This window comes from Cyprinus carpio, chromosome A20, assembly GCF_018340385.1.
Source record: "Cyprinus carpio isolate SPL01 chromosome A20, ASM1834038v1, whole genome shotgun sequence".
In the NCBI taxonomy this organism is placed as follows: Eukaryota; Metazoa; Chordata; class Actinopteri; order Cypriniformes; family Cyprinidae; genus Cyprinus; species Cyprinus carpio.
This window is the reverse complement of record NC_056591.1, coordinates 24,369,372-24,388,818: the sequence shown is the minus strand read 5'-3', so window position 1 is coordinate 24,388,818 and position 19,447 is coordinate 24,369,372. Positions and strand designations below refer to the sequence as shown.

Here is a 19,447-nt window from a genome sequence, read left to right as displayed (position 1 = left end):
GACAGCAAATAGAACAGTAATTTCACACAAGAGATGCTTCTTTCCCCACGCGTGTTCTGTCACTTCCTGTTCCGAAAGGCCAGTTAATCGAGCGCTGATTTGATTTCCAGAGCCCAGTCAGCCAGGAAGAGTAGTAAGTCACAGATCAAAGCGATTTTAGTCAGTTAAAAATAAACGTGTGTTTAATCCACTGATCTATAATATAGATCAGTGGTTTAATCTCTTATTTATTGAAGTGAATGAACGTCACATTAAGTTTACACTAACAAAAAAAACTACTACGGTTATCTGAACATGCACAATGGTTATATCATGGCATTTTCACGTGATGCCATTTCTTTACTGCTAAATTTTTTTGAATCGAGCTATTATGCTTATTACTAAAATATGAGTACTTCCAACATAAAAGTGCAAGTATTACAAGGACATTATGTAGGTGCAATGCAGTTGCATCTATTATTCAAAACTAAAGGGTAATTTATGTGTGATTTATAATTAAAAAAATTATATTCGGCACGTGTGACTACATAGTGACTACGCAGCAGGGTTATTATAGTGAACTAAAACTAAAACCATGAAGAAGTACTATTACAAGTACTACAATAAATAGACTATAGCAAAGAAAACAGTAATTTTATTAGATAAATTAATAAAAACTGTATAGACATATTTTTAAAACTAATAAAATTGACAAAAACACTACAAAATAACTAAAACTAAGTGAAATTTAAAGGAAACAGAAAATGTACAAATAAAAGTTAACTATAAAAACTATAAAAGTAGTGATGATACTTAAAATGCACTGCTATATCGTTTTTTAGAAACATAAATAAAACAGCTGTTAAATATATTTTAAGTATAATAAATTGTCAGTGCATGATTATGAATTTCAGACGTCAAAATTGGACATGGACATGGATAATCAAAGTGATTGGATTTATTCAGACTATTTTTAGATCTTCCAGTCAACATAATGAAAACAAAATGACATTAAACAAAATAAAATTCACACTTTAAAAGGCATAATTAAACTAAAAATATATTTTTTTTCATAAAACAAGCCAAAGCACCTAGACATTTTGGTGAAGCATTTAATGTAAACATATTTACATTTGAACTGTAAAAAGCACTTTGTTAGTACACAACTTCAAAGAAACCTTCAGTGGGAAACTAGCAAATCATTTAAATCCAAACCCCACCGTATCCCATATCTATTACGCAAATTCATGTATGGAATCAGTGCTGTAAATTATGCACATTGTTCAGATGCAAAAAACAACTTATAAAGATGTCAAGAGTCAGCAAATATATTGTTTCAGATCTGAAATATGGGTTGAATCCTTTGATTTGTTTACTCTCTTGTGCACAAGGCTTCTGTGTGTATTAAAACTAATATAAAATGACTTTGGCAAATTAAAAAAAACACTAACAATGTATTCTTGCTTTTCTAAAGGCTGATGTTGATTTGAGGTCAGTCTTGTCCTCCCCGTGAGCTTGTGGAAGAGTTTCTTCACGTAATGTTTCATTTTGGTCTTTTTGAGCGCGTGGAAAGGGAAAATGTAGCCTCCGATATACTCGTGAACCACTTTGCAGTCGCAGCTCTGGCAGGAGAACGCAATGGACACGCTCTGGTCAAACTCAATGGTCACCTGTAACAGTAATAAACACACTCATAAATCAAATGCACTTAACCGCCCAACAATCCTAAACCAACACACAAATCCTAAACCAACACACACACACACACACACACACACACACACACACACACACACACACACACACACACACACACAATCTCCTCTGTACTTCTCTTCTCTAGCTGGTTTCCTATAGTTTCCTAATAAATCTGGCACTGTGCAAAGCGTCTCCTAAATGCATAAATGTAAATATTCACACCAGCCTATAATTCACCTGTTTAATCTCCCAGTTGACGTTCCATTGTTTCATATTGGAGAACCTCCAGGTGGTCACCGGCAAACCAGTTGACATGTCGATGCGGATCAGCTTGTTGTAGGAGATTCCCAAGAGCTCATCTTTCTTGCTTCCTCTGAATCTGTGACACAAAGTGTAAGAGATTTGAATCATATTTGTCTTAATCATATTGAAGAGCTCAAAAACCAAATTAAGACTTTGAAAGATGTTCCTAAGCGATACCAATCACAAATCAGTCTAAAAAAAATGAAACTTTAAAACAACAACAACAACAACAACAACACTCTATTAACCCTTGTGCTGAAAGTCCTTTACCTCATTTGGTGTTCCCAGTCAAAAATGACCAGCTTTTCAAAAATTTCTTGTACAAATTTCTCATTATGATATATTATCACCAAATCTTGGATTCAATCTGTTGTCAACCTAGCAGGTTTTTTTTTTTTTTTTCCTTTGGGACTGATTGGTCATAGGGCTCAGATTTTGAGTGAAAAAAAAAAACATTATTTGTGGATAATTTTGCCGATGTTTACACAAAAAATGCATTATCCAAATTGTCAAAAAAAAAAAAAAAAAAAATAAAATTTGTGGGTGTTATACCATGTGTGAGCAAAGTCAGTAAGTTTTAATCCAATGCAATAACATTAACTAGCATTTTAAGGAAAAAGAATATACTCTCTGACCAGAACATAACAAGGATTATTATAACCCATGTTTCAGAAAATAAGCCAAGACATTTTTAAAAATATAAATAATAAAAAGCACTTTGTTAGTGCACAGCTTCAAAGAAACTCATATTTTATGGTTGAGCTCAAAAACCTTACTCAGGCTTAGAAGTCTGTTCTAGGCACAAAATTAATTTTTAATTACCTGACAATATAATATTTGATGCCAAATTCAGGCAGGGACTGCCATGCTTGGATAAAACGCATTTTGGCCTCCATGAGGGAAAGCTGGGAAATATTGTGAAGGGCCTCCAAGATTCGAGTGGTTAGCTGAAATGAGAAGAATAAATAGGATTTTTTTCCCCTTGTAGTAAAGCAATGTTCAAACAGATCTCAGATATCCAATGATGGATCCAGTTCAAGCCAAATCTTGTCCTTTCTGTGTGTGTCGAGATTGTGATTTCACCTGTTTGGTCTTGTACTTCTTTGCATATCGAGGAGAAACGAAGCACTCGGCATTCATCTCCATGGACTCTACGTCAGGCGCTGCTTGGCCAGGAGGAGGCGCTAGACTTTTCATCTGCAGGAAGGACTGGATTTTCTTCACCTCCGTGCGGTACGAGCTGTAGGCCATCGTCTTTCCTTTGGAGGCCAACATACAGGCAGCTTTCCACTTGCTATACTGCGTTTCCTGTTTTCAGGAGATGTTTATTTTAAGCAAAAGAAACAAATGAATGCATACGCTTCAACTTGAATGTTCATGAAGCTTCTGATTATAACTGTAAAGCCTGGCATAGGAAGCAACAGTCAGAAAAATCAATTTCTCTTCAAATGAAACAGTTGATTAAATCTTAAGACAAACCATAAAAAAAAAAAAAAATTTTAACTCAAAAATTCAATTTTCTTTAAAAAAAAATATTTTTTTTTTTAAATTTTATTTCAAACTCAATTTTATTTAGAGACAAATCTGAGCAAAAATATGCAATTTGGTGCAGATGCTGATATTTATCTGGATTTTTATACCAGTATAACAACTTAAATGCATATAAAAATCAGTCACTCTATATCTTCCAAGAATATGTCTTAATAATATTAAATTTAAAAGCTTGTTTTATGATCAAAACTCTTTAGTTTTAATTGTGGAGTGCAAAACATTTAAATGCAATTGCAATGATGACTGACAGATTAACAAATAAACGTTCCTAAAAAAAGCCTAACAAATCATTTTTGATACTCATATTTTACCATACTTTTTTCTGAAAAAGTCTGTATGGATAATCAAGTAACCTAAGTTTCTATAAACCAGGAAATATTTATCTTGAAATATTTATAACAATATAACAGTTTATCTTACATTTAAGATTCAGGATTTCACAGCAAAAAACACACACGTACCACTATCTGCATAAAAACATAAATATAAAACTCACATTGTCGCAGCGAATATAAATCTCGTTCATTCCATCAGCCGTTGGCAGTAACAGCTTGAGGCCGAACTTCTTCTCAGTGACGTTGACATCAGGAATGACCTCACATCCTGTACAATTAATGATATACATTATCATTCTGCTGCATTGGCTGTATTAAAATGTATAATCTTTTCTCTGTTTGGCTGCTCACCTCGTAGATGGAGTTGCTCAATGGGTTCTTTATTCGCAGACTCTTTGTTTTTGTAGTAAGAAATGGTGGTGTCTCTAAAAACAAACCAGTACTCCTTATACGGCTTTAATGTCAATCGCTTAGGCCTGTAAAGCAAAGAAATTAACAGGTAAGTAAACAATGCACTGTATAGTTTCTCTTACTGCAGACTAGACAAATGTCACTGTGAACATGACGGACAAAAACAGGTTGCAAAAAGTACTGTTTTGTACATGGAGCTATAGTTTATGCTATCATTCAGTATGCATCAAATTAACATGGTAATTTCATCTGTATCATAGTCCTGTCATGACAATACTTTGCAGTAAGGATTGCCTCTGTTGAACTTTGAATGCTTACAGCAATTTTTTTATCAACCGTGATTGTCTGAGAGTTTTGAATAACATGACTTTTTACACAACATTTTTCTCAAAACAAATTTTTTGTTGCTTATTTGAGAACAATTCGTTTTTTTAAAAATAGTTTATAAACTACTTTTCAACAGATTATTCATTAACAACATGCATAATTAAAAGATAAAACAATATGCATAAAAAATGATAAAACTGTAACAGTTTTAAAAATGTATTTATTTTTTTCAGAAATTTTAATAATCTTAAACTCACCTAAACAATTTAAGCGTATCTTCCAGCTTTGGGATGTCAGTGATATCTTCCTGAAAAAGTTAAAGAAAAAGTTAATACTCAAAAAAAATAAATGAATATATATAAATAAAAAATCTTAATTCAAAAGTTTGGGGTCAGCACGGTTTTTTTATTTTTTATTTTTGAAATAAGACTAAAAATCTAACAAATTCCCCATTAAAATAAACAAAAAAACATAACAAACACCAAATATCAAAAAAAAATACCAAAAATGTTTCCAATTTAAATATATTTAAAAATGTAATTTATTCCTGTGATCAAAGCTGAATTTTCAGCATCATTACTCCAGTCTTCAGTGTCACATGATCCTTCAAAAATCATTCTAACATGTGCTGCTTAATATTTTTGAGGAAATCTGATACTTTTTTTTATTATTATTATTTGATAAAATAAAAGTTTCAAAAAACAGCGTTTATTTGAAATATAAATATAAATGTCTCTACTGTCTATACTGTACTTTTATTTAATATAACACATTCTTGATGAATAAAAGTAGTAATTTCTTACTTTAGTAATCTTACTGACCAAAAACCTTTAAACAATAGTGTCTAAACTAGCTTAAATTTCAGCCAGATTGATTCTCGATGTAATAAACTGGATGCTAAAGAGTAATCTAAGATCGGTCTTTATATCTAGGTTACTTTTGAAATTAGTGCACAATTATCTGTCAAAACAGCTGATGCATCCCAAAAGCAGACTGGCTATTGATTTAATGCAAGTACCATTGTAAAGCAGACATCTTCATGAAAAAAATTAATAATAATGTCATAAATTCACCAGGATCTTATCAGCGTTTCGTCCTTCCAGGGTGGATTCTAAATTTGAGAGCGCAGCCTCGACTTCATCAATCTCTGGTTCGCTGGAATTGGTCAGTGGCTCCGTTGATAAGGTCAGTTTACAGATGTGATACTAGAAAAGATATTTTACAAAAAAAAGTATTTTACATCTGAAATGCCAATTTAGATGCATTACAATAAAACAGCTCTCATTTGGTTAGTCAATGACTGTGATTTAGACACTGATTTACAAATTTCACCTTTCAGTTTTAATATATGGGTAAAAAATAAATGAGGTTTTAGTGGATAATTATCAAGGTGCTCATTAAATAACTAATCAAGTAGGTTACAAACTTTATTATATGCTAACCTCACAACATTGTGGTTTTCAGTGCAATTACATTAACACTGCTTGAGAGGCAGAATGTAATTAATGATTTAGCAGCAAATAATGTGGAAAACAGGTGGGAAAAAAATAACCCAAAATATCTGTGCAATGCATAGTTCTGTAATCTGAGAGGTAGTTTGGGAAATACTCGACCTGCTCTCTCATGGATTTGTTCTAGATCTGCAGACACACACTCACATGAAGTCCTCACTAGGTTTAGTTTGGTTTATTAGTGCCATGTTCACCTATACATTACCTCAATGTGTAATTGAATACTATTGTGTGTTAGCTGTGGAATGTCACATCCTTTGTCCTCGAAAGTAATTTATCTCATAGCTTCAGGTGAGAAAGTACAGCACTAAAGAACTGACCATAATTCAACACCATCTATGCTGTGTAATGCAACCAAATACTATGACACATTAAAGTTACAGTTAACTAAAAATGAAACCATAAATGCTTCTATAAATTAAATTAAATATTTTAAAAAAATATTTTAATTCAGCTAGCTGCCAAGGCAACATTTCTTATTTTCATTTAGTTATCTTGCTTTCTGGAGCTCTGAATTAAAGGAATGAACAGAAAATCAAGGAATAAGTTCAGTTTATGTTGTGAACAGGCATCCTGTACCTGCAGGGATGCAAACATGAGCATCTCTTCTTCAGTGCAGTCGATCTCCTCCAGGAGTATCGCCCATCTGGCCTGTTCATACAACTGTGTGATTCTCACAGCATCATACTATGAGAAGAAAAAACGGCATGCTAATTTAGACATATCAGGGCCATCTAATGTTATCATTTACAAACATATAATGTGGTATGTAAAGATGATTTCTCACCTTTGGGTTGAGGTCGAAGAAGCTGTGGTACTTGAATCGCAGCAGGAGTCTGTCGTTTTCCTGAATTCCCTGTTCCATCAGCGAGCGAGAGGAATCCAGCCACCTGCAGAGCAATGTCTCAGTTAAAATACACAAACGCAGCGACTGAAACGCATCTGATGAATAAAAACAGAAATATATATAACCATAAAATCACCAAATGCCATGTGCTACAGTGATTTTACCATAGTAAATGGATATTTTTGGGAATGAGGTGAAATATAGCTTGTATAAAACAGTAGAAATACAAATATGCTAAAACACTTTTTTAATAAATTAAATGTTGTATATACTCTCAAAAAAGCTACAAAGCTGTCACTGGAGCAGTACCCTAAAGTACAAAAGCTAAACGGTACGTCTTTGTACCTTATTTACCCCTAAGAGGTACATATTATTACCTTAAAAGTATGTATTAGTAACTAAAGTGTACATATTAGTTACCTTTTGAAAGGACACTGCCCCAGTGACTGTTTTGTATCTTTTTTTCTGAGTTTACATTTCAAAATAGTAACATAGTCTGTTAGCTCTGAAAACTATGTCAATAATGTAACAATCAGAGTTGTAACAATACAAAAAGTTTAACTGGTCACAGGTGTGTGGCTATTGTAATGGCTTTAAATGGTTTTGAATGAATGTCCAATCACTTTCACTTTTTTCTTTCTGATGTTTTTGATTGATCTTCTCCTTCACTGATTCTCTCAAAATTTCACTCTATATTATCGGATATTTCATCTGTGCATGCTCCTGTTAAGACTAGTACTGTTCCTTCCACTCGCACTTCTCCCTGGTTTACTCCCAAACTTCGTATCCTTAAGAGCTCCGGTCGACGGCTTGAGTGTCTCTATAGGAAAACTAGCCTCATTGTTTATCACCAAGCCTTTCTTGAACATCTCAAAAATTACAAATCTGCTTTACACCTAGCGTGTTATAGTTTTGTCTCTGCCATGATTAATAAAGCCAGTTACAGATCACAAGCACTATTTAACACAGTAAATAAACTTAACAAACCCACACCTCATGATGCTGTAGGTTTAGATGAATTCTGCTGCTCCTTTCTAATTTATCATCCACCTGGGCTTTTCAAACATAGCTATCAATTTTAGCTTTGAGCCTAATCTCTCTGATCATTCCCTGTTCTGCTTTTCTCTTACCAATCCGTCTTCTGCCTCCAAGCTTATTTCAAAATCCAATTCTTCTTCCTGTCGACTTGACCCAGCTCCTACTTCTCTCTTGAAACGGTGTCATTCAGTCATCTCTGCACCTATCTCTCATTTCATAAATGCTTTTCATGTCACTGCTTCTTTTCCTCAGTCACTTAAAATCGCTGCAGTTACCCCAGTTCTCAAGAAACCCAATCTCGATCCTACAGTTTTATCCAATTATCGACCCATTTCAAACATACCATTTATTGCTAAATTATTGGAGAGTACTGTAGCTTCCCACTTTCAGTCTTTCCTATTGGCAAATAATTTCTTTGACCAATTTCAGTCTGGCTTCCATCTACAACATAGTACTGAAACTGCCCTTGTAAAGGTAGTGAACGATTTATTACTCCTTGCAACACTGGCTCTCTGTCTTTACTTCTGTTACTTGACCTCAGCTCTGCCTTCGACATGGCTGTGGGTATATCTCGTACTGCTCTTTCCTGGCTCTCTTCATACCTATGTGACAGACAGTTGTACATTTCTGCTCGGGATTTTAGATCCCCTACTGCCCCCCTGAAGGCATCCCCCAGGGTTCCACTCTTGGGCCTTTGTTGTTTATTATTTATATTTTACCATTGGGTCAGATACTACAGCTTTAGCTATAATTTTTATGCTGATGACATTCAAATTTACACGTCATGCAGGCCATCTCTATCCACTCAAATCGACAACATTTCTGTTTGCTTGCAGGATATAAAAAAATGACTTAACTCTAATTTTCTGAAACTTAAATGGATAAAAGTTCCCGCTGACTTTACTTGCAATCTCACTGGCACTCTAGCCAGTTAGAAACCTCGATGTTATGTTTGACTCCTCTTGTTCATTTCAGTTTCATATTAACTCTCTCTAAATCAGCATTCTTTAATTTACGTCGAATTGTCCAGCTCAGTAGTGCCAATGATGCAGAAACTCTCATTCATGCTTTTGACTACTGTAATGCCCTTTTCATTGTCTTACCAGCTACAGTATATCTCTCATTTCATAAATTAAAATAAATTATTACAATTAATATTAAAATAATTTATGCTGTTATTTTAATTTGTAATAAAATATCACAATATTATTGTTGTTACTGTATTTTTGTGGTCAGATAAATGCAGCTTTGGTGAGCTTAAGAGACTTCTTTTGAAAAACTCTTGCCGACCCCAAACTTTTGAATGGTAGTCTAATTTTGTCTGTCCTTTCTTACCCAGCATTAATGGCTGCTTTATCTTCCAGGGTAAGAGGCTTGTAGAGTTTGGCCAGTTCCTCTGGTGGAAGGTTGGGTTGGCAGGCCATCATAGGATTCTCTCCGAACCACAGACTGGTGGAAGATGCAGGCGACCCGCTGTCCGGGTCATAGGTCGGAGTCATAGTTTTACTGTACAGACCCAGGGCTCCTGTACAAAGCATGAATGTAAACTTGTAAATTATTGTTTAAGACTTAAATGTTCATCCAAAAACAGTTTAAAATATATATATATAAAAAAAAAAAAAACAATAAAGAAGTATATTATATGAAGTGTATTAAATGAAGTGTTTAAAATATGTACAAAACATGTAATATTCATTCATAAAAATTTCTATTTAGTTTTATTTTATTATAAGATTTCTACCTGGAAGCATAAATGCAAAATACTTATGTGACTTTATCTAGTCTGAAATTTAAAGTGAACTTCATTTACTTATGCAGTTTTTTTCTTCTAAATTTAGTTGGTTTTTATTTATTTATTTATTTTAATTAATAAAAAAAAAATGCATGGTAAATAATGTTAAGAACATACATTTATATGAATGATTTTTTGTTTGTTTGTTTGTTTACTGGTTATGATGAAATGTTTTTCATTGTAATAAAAAAATAAAAAAATCACAAAAATATCTTCAAGGCATCTTCAAAAACAGCAATAAATACCTCCTGCCACGTCCATGTTTAATATGTCATCAAAAGCTGATTCTGTGCCCTTGTCTTTTTTCTTTTTCTTCTTTGGATCATCTGGTGGTTTCAGTAAAGAAAGTTCCTCTGATCTTCTGATGTCTGTCAACAGAGACAGAAAACATACACAGTTAAGTAAAGATTCATGAGCGGAAATAAAATATGGAAAAATATTTTTTTCACACATAAAAACAAATTAATTGGTAATTTTAAAAATACCAAAAAATATTCATAAATCCATACATATATTTAAAAAAAAATTCACAAAATATTCTAACCATTTTAAAATTAAAAACATATGTATTAAGTATTAAATGAATATGTGATCCCAAATTTATGTATTAAAAATATTAATGAAAAAAATTATAATGCTTGCTTATAATGACACTTTCTATTTGAGATGTTGTATCTAAATTGCACAAAATGACAAATCTGTATTACATTTATACAGTTTACATAATAATTACAATACTTTCATGTTACAAAAATATTATATTAATAAAAATGTATAAGATAACAAATATTTTCCTCTGCACTTGCACTTACTGAGTGCTTTGCAGATCTCAGCCACGGTTTTAAAGACCACACAAGAGAAGCTAACACGGAGCTTGATGGTCTTCATGTTGGGCAGCTGGATGCAGAGGGGTTTGTGTTGTGGAGTGTAGCGCAGGTCAGCGTCCGCCTGGACTCCGTACTTATCCAGAGTCCAGTGAGTCTTCAGCAGCCAGCAGCTCTTCTTCTCCCACCAGATGGCATGATCAGACCAGTCCTGAGGAGCCTCTGAAACACAGAGAACCACAAACTGTGAGAACAAGAGCCTGAGACAATTCACGCACATGCACAAATATAGAGTGCGTGTTATTCAATCCCACAAAACAATTCTACAGTAAAACAGATTTTTGAGACCTAACAAGGAGCAAGCCATTAGTTGCACTCTTTTTGTTTTTTGTTTTTATATATAGTATTTATATATATTATTTACTTTATCACATAACCTATAAAAATATTTGTTTTATTACATTTATTTATTTATTTTAATAAAAAGGCTGAAGTGGATTTATTTTAGTACTCATTGAGTTTATGTGGAAAAGTTCTCTTACTGTAAAGACCTAAAACACCAATTTCAATTCAGCATTTAGTTTAAACAGTTCAGTATTTATAATTGAATTTAATTGCAAGTATTGTTGTTGTTGTTGTTAACTTAAACCTATTAAAAATAAATTCTGAAATAAAAATTTCAGATTTATTTCACAGATTTATTTCAAAAATAAATAAATAAAGCTGAAATGAAATAAAACAACTAAAAGCTTTAAAAATTAGCAATGTCTTGGCAGCTAGCTGTTAAAGCTAAAATATAAATTCAAGCTTTTTTTTAAATTAAATAAAAAAGAAAAAAGCACATAAACATTACAAAATCCTAAATAAAGCTAAACTATTTAAAAACTTAAATAAAATTACGAAAATTACTGAAAATATAAAAAAAGCTGTTCCAAATATTTGACTTTGAACAACTGCTTTATAGGTGAAGTTAAAGAGGTGAACTGGAACGTATTTATGTGGAGTGTTTTAATGTGTAGTTAAACTGCATGACGTTACACCTGAATAAATCAGTTCAAACCAGTCATCCCTGAGTAACACAAACATGCCTGATGACATCCCAATTCCATATAAACCTTGATGATTCCTCTTTTACTCACATTTTCTTCATCCTTCCGCAGTGATCATCATCTGACTCACTCCTGTAATTACCTATAATACACCTATTAAGTTGACTATAAACACATTGTGTTCAACCAAATGAATGGCCACAGCCAATAAAAGACCTTCATGGCAAACCATAATATTAAGCAATTGGATAATCTGATGAGTCTGTAGAGGAAAGCAGGATGTTTTGCTAATGTTTCTCAGGCTGACACAGTCACACAGTGAACTTCAGACCCTGCGTCTACAAACAACACCTGAGTCAAAGAACAATAGCTCTGAGCACGAGCCTATACAAAGATACACAAGGGCAAACATGGGCATACCTGAGCATTTACACCAGTGTTTACACTCTAGAACTTCACTGGGATTTTAGCTTTTACCCAGCAAACAAAGATGTGTTCTAAGAAAGTTAGTCTAATGTTTCCATTAAGTTCCGAAAATCTTATGTCTCTAAACATTCAAAATATTTAGTTTTTTTTTTCTTGGTTATAAAATGTTAAGGGAACATTTCATTCTATCAGTTTCCAAACACTGTGGGAACGTTAATTTTGAGTGTTCTCTGAATGTTCTGAATAAGTACAAACCCAATTCCAAAAAAGTTGGGACACTGTACAAATTATGAGTAAAAAAGGAATGGAATAATTTACAAATCTCATAAACTTATATTTTATTCACAATAGAATATAGATAACATATCAAATGTTGAAAGTGAGACATTTTGAAATGTCATGCCAAATATTGGCTCATTTAGGATTTCACGAGAGGTACACATTCCAAAAAAGTTGGGACAGGTAGCAATAAGAGGCTGGAAAAATTAAATGTACATATAAGGAACAGCTGGAGGACCAATTTGCAACTTATTAGGTCAATTGGCAACATGATTGGGTATAAAAAGAGCCTCTCAGAGTGGCAGTGTCTCTCAGAAGTCAAGATGGGCAGAGGATCACCAATTCCCCCAATGCTGCAGTGAAAAATAGTTGTGATGGATCAGAAAGGAGTTTCTCATAGAAAAATTGCAAAGAGTGTGAAGTTATCATCATTTACAGTGCATAATATCATCAAAGATTCAGAGAATCTGGAACAATCTCTGTGCGTAAGGGTCAAGACTAGAAAACCATACTGGATGCCCGTGATCTTCGGGCCCTTAGACGGCACTGCATCACATACAGGAATGCTACTGTAATGGAAATCACAACATGGGCTCAGGAATACTTCCAGAAAACATTGTAGGTGAACACAATCCACCGTGCCATTCACCGTTGCCGGCTAAAACTCTATAGGTCAAAAAAGAAGCCATATCTAAACATGGTCCAGATGCGCAGGCGTTTTCTCTGGGCCGAGGCTCATTTAAAATGGACTGTGGCAAAGTGGAAAACTGTTCTGTGGTCAGACGAATCAAAATTTGAAGTTCTTTTTGGAAAACTGGGAAGACATGTCATCAAGACTAAAGAGGACAAGGACAACCCAAGTTGTTATCAGCGCTCAGTTCAGAAGCCTGCATCTCTGATGGTATGGGGTTGCATGAGTGCGTGTGGCATGGGCAGCTTACACATCTGGAAAGGCACCAGCAATGCTGAAAGGTATGTCCAAGTTCTAGAACAACATATGCTCCCATCCAGACATCATCTCTTTCAGGAAAGACCTTGCATTTTCCAACATGACAATGCCAGACCACATACTGCATCAATAACAACATCATGGCTGCGTAGAAGAAGGATCCGGGTACTGAAATGGCCAGCCTGCAGTCCAGATCTTTCACCCATAGAAAACATTTGGTGCATAAAGAGGAAGATGCGACAAAGAAGACCTAAGACAGTTGAGCAACTAGAAGCCTATATTACCCTTACCAAAAAGTAGTATACTTCAAGTTTATTTTATTAAATATACTTAAGTAAAGTTCAAGTATATTTTGAGTTTTTGTAAGTATAAGTCAAGTATACTTAATTGTCATTATAAGTATATATCTTAGAAGTACATAAAGCCCATGTCTGAGAAGTACATAAAAAGCAAACTAAAAGTATACTTTCCTATTTTTAGTTTAAAATAAGTATACTAATAGCACACTTGAATAAACTTCTTTTTCGTAAGGGTAGACAAGAATGCGACAACATTCCTATTCCTAAACTTGAGCAACTTGTCTCCTCAGTCCCCAGACGTTTGCAGACTGTTATAAAAAGAAGAGGGGATGCCACACAGTGATAAACATGGCCTTGTCCCAACTTTTTTGAGATGTGTTGATGCCATGAAATTTAAAATCAACTTATTTTTCCCCTTAAAATGGTACATTTTCTCAGTTTAAACATTTGATATGTCATCTATGTTGTATTCTGAATAAAATATTGAAATTTGAAACTTCCACATCATTGCATTCTGTCTCTCTAACCATTAGTCGTGGCCTAATGGTTAGAGAGTCGGACTCCCAATCGAAAGGTTGTGAGTTCGAGTCTCAGGCCGGCAGGAATTGTGGGTGGAGGGAGTGCATGTACAGTTCTCTCTCCGCCTTCAATACCATGACTTAGGTACCCTTGAGCAAGGCATCGAACCCCCAACTGCTCCCCGGGCACCGCAACATAAAAATGGCTGCCCACTGCTCCGGGTGTGTGTTTCACAGTGTGTGTGTATGTTCACTGCTCTGTGTGTGTGCACTTCGGATGGGTTAAATGCAGAGCACGAATTCTGAGTATGGGTCACCATACTTGGCTGAATGTCACGTCACTTCTGTCACTTTTTTTATTCACAATTTGTACAGTGTCCCAACTTTTTTGGAATCGGGTTTGTAGTAACAATTTTAAATTGTTAGACAAATGTCTAACTAAAAAGTTTTTGAAGAAAAACATTCCATGAACCATGTATAAATAATGTTTTTGTGCTAACATTTTTGAGAAAATTATCAAAGACCAGATGACTAACAATTTTGCTGACTACAACATTACTGAACAGAAGTGTGCTCATAACTTGCTCATAACCAGAATGTTAGCCAAAGTTCGAACTCTGACTGCTGTTTTGATTTTGTCAAGCCATTTGGACCTTATAAACCTTACTTTGAAGAGCTTTTGATGTGATCCTAATGACGCTGTGCTTTTCAGATTTAAAATTTGTTATCAGGTAGGAAACAGAATTTGCAACAAAAATTGCAATTTAAAAAATTGAATACTGTAAGTATAGTCTTAATAAACATAATTTTAGTATGAATTACCAATAAATGTGAAGTAATTCCAGAAACATTAAATTATATGTATAATAAATGTTTGAAATGCAACCTGTAAGTGTATTTCATTTATATATATTTAACAAATTAATACTATAGAAAACACTTAATTTCCCAGAATTCTTCAAATTACTGAAAATTAGGGCTGTCAACGCTAATGTGTTAACGCATGCAATTAATTTTACAATCCTTAACGCGTTAAAATAATTTAACGCAATTAATGCAAAATTAAGGAAGCACAATTTCTATTCTAACCCTTTAACCCAATTTTGCTTCTCTGCTTGCGTTCAGATCATTTTAAGCCGCTAAACTCCAGTAGAGTTTTCAGTCCAATTATACAGTAAATGAATGCATTCAAACAATCTGTCCAAAACAGTGCTAATATAAAGGAAACCAGGCTGATTACATCAGAGATTGCAGAGAGAACAGAGTCTCGCCTTGCTTTTTCAGTGAATCATTTATTCCAGTGTGTTTCGCTTTAAAACACAAGCTATGTAATATTCTGTGATTGTCTCCGAAGAGTGCGAGCCCACACTCATCACATGTGCTGTGTGAAGTACAGACTGAACGGATTGTCGACACATCCAACCGCTATATGGCCAGATGAGACACAAACTACGTTTTCTCGACTGGATAACCAGTCTCACTAGTAAAGTTTTGATGGATGAAGACTGTAATCAAGGTAAAGACGACTGCTCCGTTATAATGCGCGAGTCCGTTAAAAACAATTTATACTGTTATATTATTGCGTGTATGAGTGCTCTTGACGCACTGATCGCACATTGTATTTATGCACAGGCACAGACTTTTCCGTACAGTCATGTTGTTTCCACACACATTCACGATAATGTTTTTATTTGTCATGTGTAAGTTGCTGTGTTTAGCTATACTGAATGGATCCGTGTACTGTAATAGATATGCAGTCAGTAGGTTGTTGGTTTAGGGTGTTTTTTCACATCTCCATGTGGTCCTGTTCGGTATCGCAACTTGACTTCTCAAAAATGTAAAAAAGCTCTTTACTGTTGCACTGTACACAAACCATACAATTCTGATATTTATTTTCCTTCATATGTGCTTACTGTATACGGGCTCCTTATATCATTTGGTTCTTTGGTGTCCTTTTGGAGTTTCTAAGTGACCTTTTTTGGAAAGACATAAAATACAGATTTTTGAGAATCACCCTTCAATCTTTTGGTTTACTTTGCTGGATATAGCAAAAGGTGACAAAATAAACATTAGAAACAAGATAAATGGTCTATGCTTAATTTCATGCTTAATTTCATTTCAAGTGTGCGATTAATCGCGATTAATCACAGTAAAAGTGTGTGATAAATTAGATAAAAATGTTAATTGATTGACAGCCCTACTCAAAATGTAATATAATCAGTAGATTCAAATTTTGATTTCAAGATTTATATTTATAAAGTAATATGTTATATAAAATTATACATAAACTTTTTATTACCATATTTATTTTATAAAATTATCTGTAGGCTGGAAAATATTTGGTGTATGATTCACTTTACAAGTTTTTTTTCACTTAAAATTTGCCAGTAACTTTCAGAAATAATTACACAATAAAAAGAAGAAGAAAAAAAAAAGTCAAGTAACACTTTGAAGTAAATGTGAAATTTTTAAGCAGGAAAACCTAAACAGTATTTTCTTGTAAAACATACGCCACCTAATCTTTGTTTTATTTACAACTTCGAGAAATATTTTTTACAGTGTATTGCAAAATTTAATGCGTCAAAAATGTGTTACTTGTTTTGATACTGAACTCAGAAGGCAAAGAAATGCTTTCATCAGTTGAGAAAAATGTATGACCAAACTAATAAAAATAAATAATATGAACAAATATGCATTTTTTTGTCACAAAACTGTAAATCAGACTACTCCGACGTGTGCCTAACTTACAACTGAGCAAATTCCACTTCAAGCCATTCCAATTCAACATCCCTTGTGCTTATTCAAATTTACACTCATGAAATGAAAGCTGATCTTAAAATTCACAATGTGTACTGGTTCTTCAACACAGAACTCTGTAAATTACTTACTGATCTTCTCCACGAGTTTGAGCATGAGACCCCCAATGTGAAGATCCCCCTTGACCCGCAATTTAAACTTCATGCCTTCATCTCCCTCACGCTGGTCCACCTGGATGCTGAGCTCCCAGGAGTTGTGTCCGTACTCAGCAGCAGTGGCCATGACTCTGCCTGAAATCAAACCACAGACAAACACAAACAGTTACTTTACTTGCATAAACTTGATAATATTGTGTAATAAGAACTAGTCTGTTATTCAAGGTGTAATACATCTTCAGATTTGACCAATCTACGTTTTTATGTACCTTACTTGAAAAAGTTTTGTCCAGTCTAAAAAAAAAAAAAAAAAAAAAAAAGAAAAATCAGATGACTCATTTGTAAGACTAGTCTAAGCATTTTATGCAACAGGTCCAGGCTGCACTTGCACAGGACTTGACAACACTGTCTGGGAGAATGTAAGTCATGTGCAGGTACGAAATTCCACAAATTACAGCAGAAACAAATGCATGTGTACAGCTGTGCACTATAAGTATGACAGCGAATTCAAAGTTGCAAAAATAGTGTTCTGCTATCTTTTTAAAATCAAAATTAGCACTTTGTTGAATGGCTTCTATGATTTGGAATATGAGCACACATGGCATACGGACTGCTTTGACTGTGATTTTTTGGAGCCTGTTGAGAACCTCTGGTCACTATACACACTCGATGACAGAAGTTTATTTTTTGTATAAACTGTTCATTTAATGTCTCTAATGACAACATCTAAAAGCAGAGGAAGTGATAGACAGAGAACTAAAGATACAGGGTGGAGGAGGGATGCGATTACAGAACAAGAGAGACTTCAGCTTAAAATTCCTGACAAGCAGAGACAAGACCAGAGGCAGAAAGAGCAACAGAACAACTCACACAGACCCATCATCCTGCTGTCTGTGCTGGGTTGCACATCAACAAACAACAAAACCCAGGTTTTACACAGAAAAACACGGTTGAGCTCTTCAGTGTAAACTACACAGTCTGAGACTTTAAGGCTCTTTTTGTGACTTAAGAAGCGAAAGTATGAGTGTTTTTATTTATAAGTTGCATTTGAGTCCTCAATTTTATTATTTAAAAATCAGGTCTATTCACGTTCACTAAGAAGTATGGGGGAGGGCGAAATGTTTGACTAGATTAGAGATAACACACAAGCGCTGAACTACCAAGACAAACTATTTATGCTGCCTCAGCATAAACCTGGTAAGTGAGTAGGTTAACGCGTCCGCAGGCGTAGAAAAAAGAATTTACACCATCCTAGTGTAACAGCCAGATGCTTGAATTCAGATAAAAACATGAAGATAAATTCATCAGCTTATGATTGTATTTGAAGATGCAACAATTAAATGAGGACTTAAATTATTATTATTATTTTTTCCTTATATGCAATATGCACTATACTAAAGAGGGCCACAAGACAAAAACCTGTCATATAATAATCAGATAACTTTTCAAGAACTTTTTAATCAGATAAAACCATACATAAAAGAGAATAGTATTGTAAACATGCAGAAAAAATCTTCAATATCTGCTACAGTGATAGAAATGATACAACATAAAGACATAATTGTATTAATTTTGCCAATAGAAAGCGTACAGAATATATTAAAATGTATATAATCCGATGTTTTTCATGGTATGAAACAATGATTTAATAGGGTATCTTTTATCAAACTAGCAACTTATTGTAATCAAGTTTGTCCAATTAAAAAAAAAAAATGCGTAGGGCAAACGAACCTGGAAACGGTTATAAAACTCTAATTTGAGTAAAACCATAGGCTAAAGAAAAATTATTCCACTCACCTGAATGCGTTCCCGAGGATTTTCCCTTTGGAAAGTGAAACAGATCTCCTGTCCAGGTGTGCACGCTGGTGGAAACCCCGCCCAGAATCCTACCACGGCTCATGAATAATTAATTAAGTAGAGCAGCGGCCCTGAGCAGAGCCTGCAAACTCTCCAATGACGAAGTCGTATGCTAATTGCGAGTGACGTTGCGCTGTTGTTTTATGAATATTAAAACCGGGTTATAAAGATTATGAACAGTCTTCATCCGTAACTTCGGTGTGTAACCTACAAGAAGGGCACGTAATGGAAGTGACTAAACGAGCCCGACGCACATACCTGAACAATATGTTGTAATTGTTGCTCAAGCTTTAATAACCACATTATGACTAACTTGAGCGTTGTGTTGTGAAAGTGATTTTTTTTTTTTTTTTTTTTTTTTTTTTACACCAGTTCTAGCTAGCTGTAATGATTTAAACAGCTGTAGATAAATACTACGGTTATGATGGGCTACACAAACTACAAAATTAAAATATTAAGTTTAGCAGAAGCCACGTGTTATTTAAATCAAGTAAATCTATATTGTGAAATATCTAGATGATAATAGACAATTTGGTCCAAAT

At 34.1% G+C, this 19,447-nt stretch overlaps 2 protein-coding genes across 2 annotated transcripts in view; both read right to left on the bottom strand.

Annotated features, from left to right (window-relative positions):
* The window catches only part of LOC122149037 (tRNA (adenine(58)-N(1))-methyltransferase non-catalytic subunit TRM6-like), a 9,322-nt gene extending 9,221 nt beyond the window's left edge, over positions 1–101 (bottom strand). The window contains 1 exon segment of the mRNA XM_042778216.1: positions 1–101. This exon segment is cut by the window's left edge and continues 203 nt beyond it. The gene's annotated coding sequence lies outside the window, so the exon portion shown is untranslated.
* Positions 102–284: 183 nt separating this feature from the next.
* On the bottom strand, positions 285–19,182 carry LOC109085881 (fermitin family homolog 1-like). Its single transcript, XM_042778353.1, has 16 exons — positions 18,846–19,182; positions 17,025–17,183; positions 10,605–10,838; positions 10,038–10,160; positions 9,336–9,525; positions 6,903–7,005; positions 6,695–6,802; positions 5,678–5,809; positions 4,862–4,911; positions 4,218–4,342; positions 4,028–4,134; positions 3,064–3,288; positions 2,803–2,927; positions 1,915–2,056; positions 1,444–1,649; positions 285–288 (listed from the first exon to the last, which is right to left on the bottom strand). The coding sequence occupies exons 1-16, from the start codon at positions 18,946–18,948 to the stop codon at positions 285–287; spliced, it is 2,136 nt and encodes a 711-aa protein (XP_042634287.1). The 5' UTR covers positions 18,949–19,182.
* Positions 19,183–19,447: the final 265 nt, after the last annotated feature.

Coding starts and splice junctions, on each gene's coding strand:
- LOC109085881 (XM_042778353.1), bottom strand. CDS start 18,948: ATGAGCCGTGGTAGGATTCTGGGCGGGGTTTCCACCAGCGTGCACACC. Junction 10,839..17,024: donor CAAACTCGTGGAGAAGATCA/GTAAGTAATTTA, acceptor TCTGTGTTTCAG/AGGCTCCTCAGGACTGGTCT. Junction 2,057..2,802: donor ATCAAATATTATATTGTCAG/GTAATTAAAAAT, acceptor TTTGTGTCACAG/ATTCAGAGGAAGCAAGAAAG.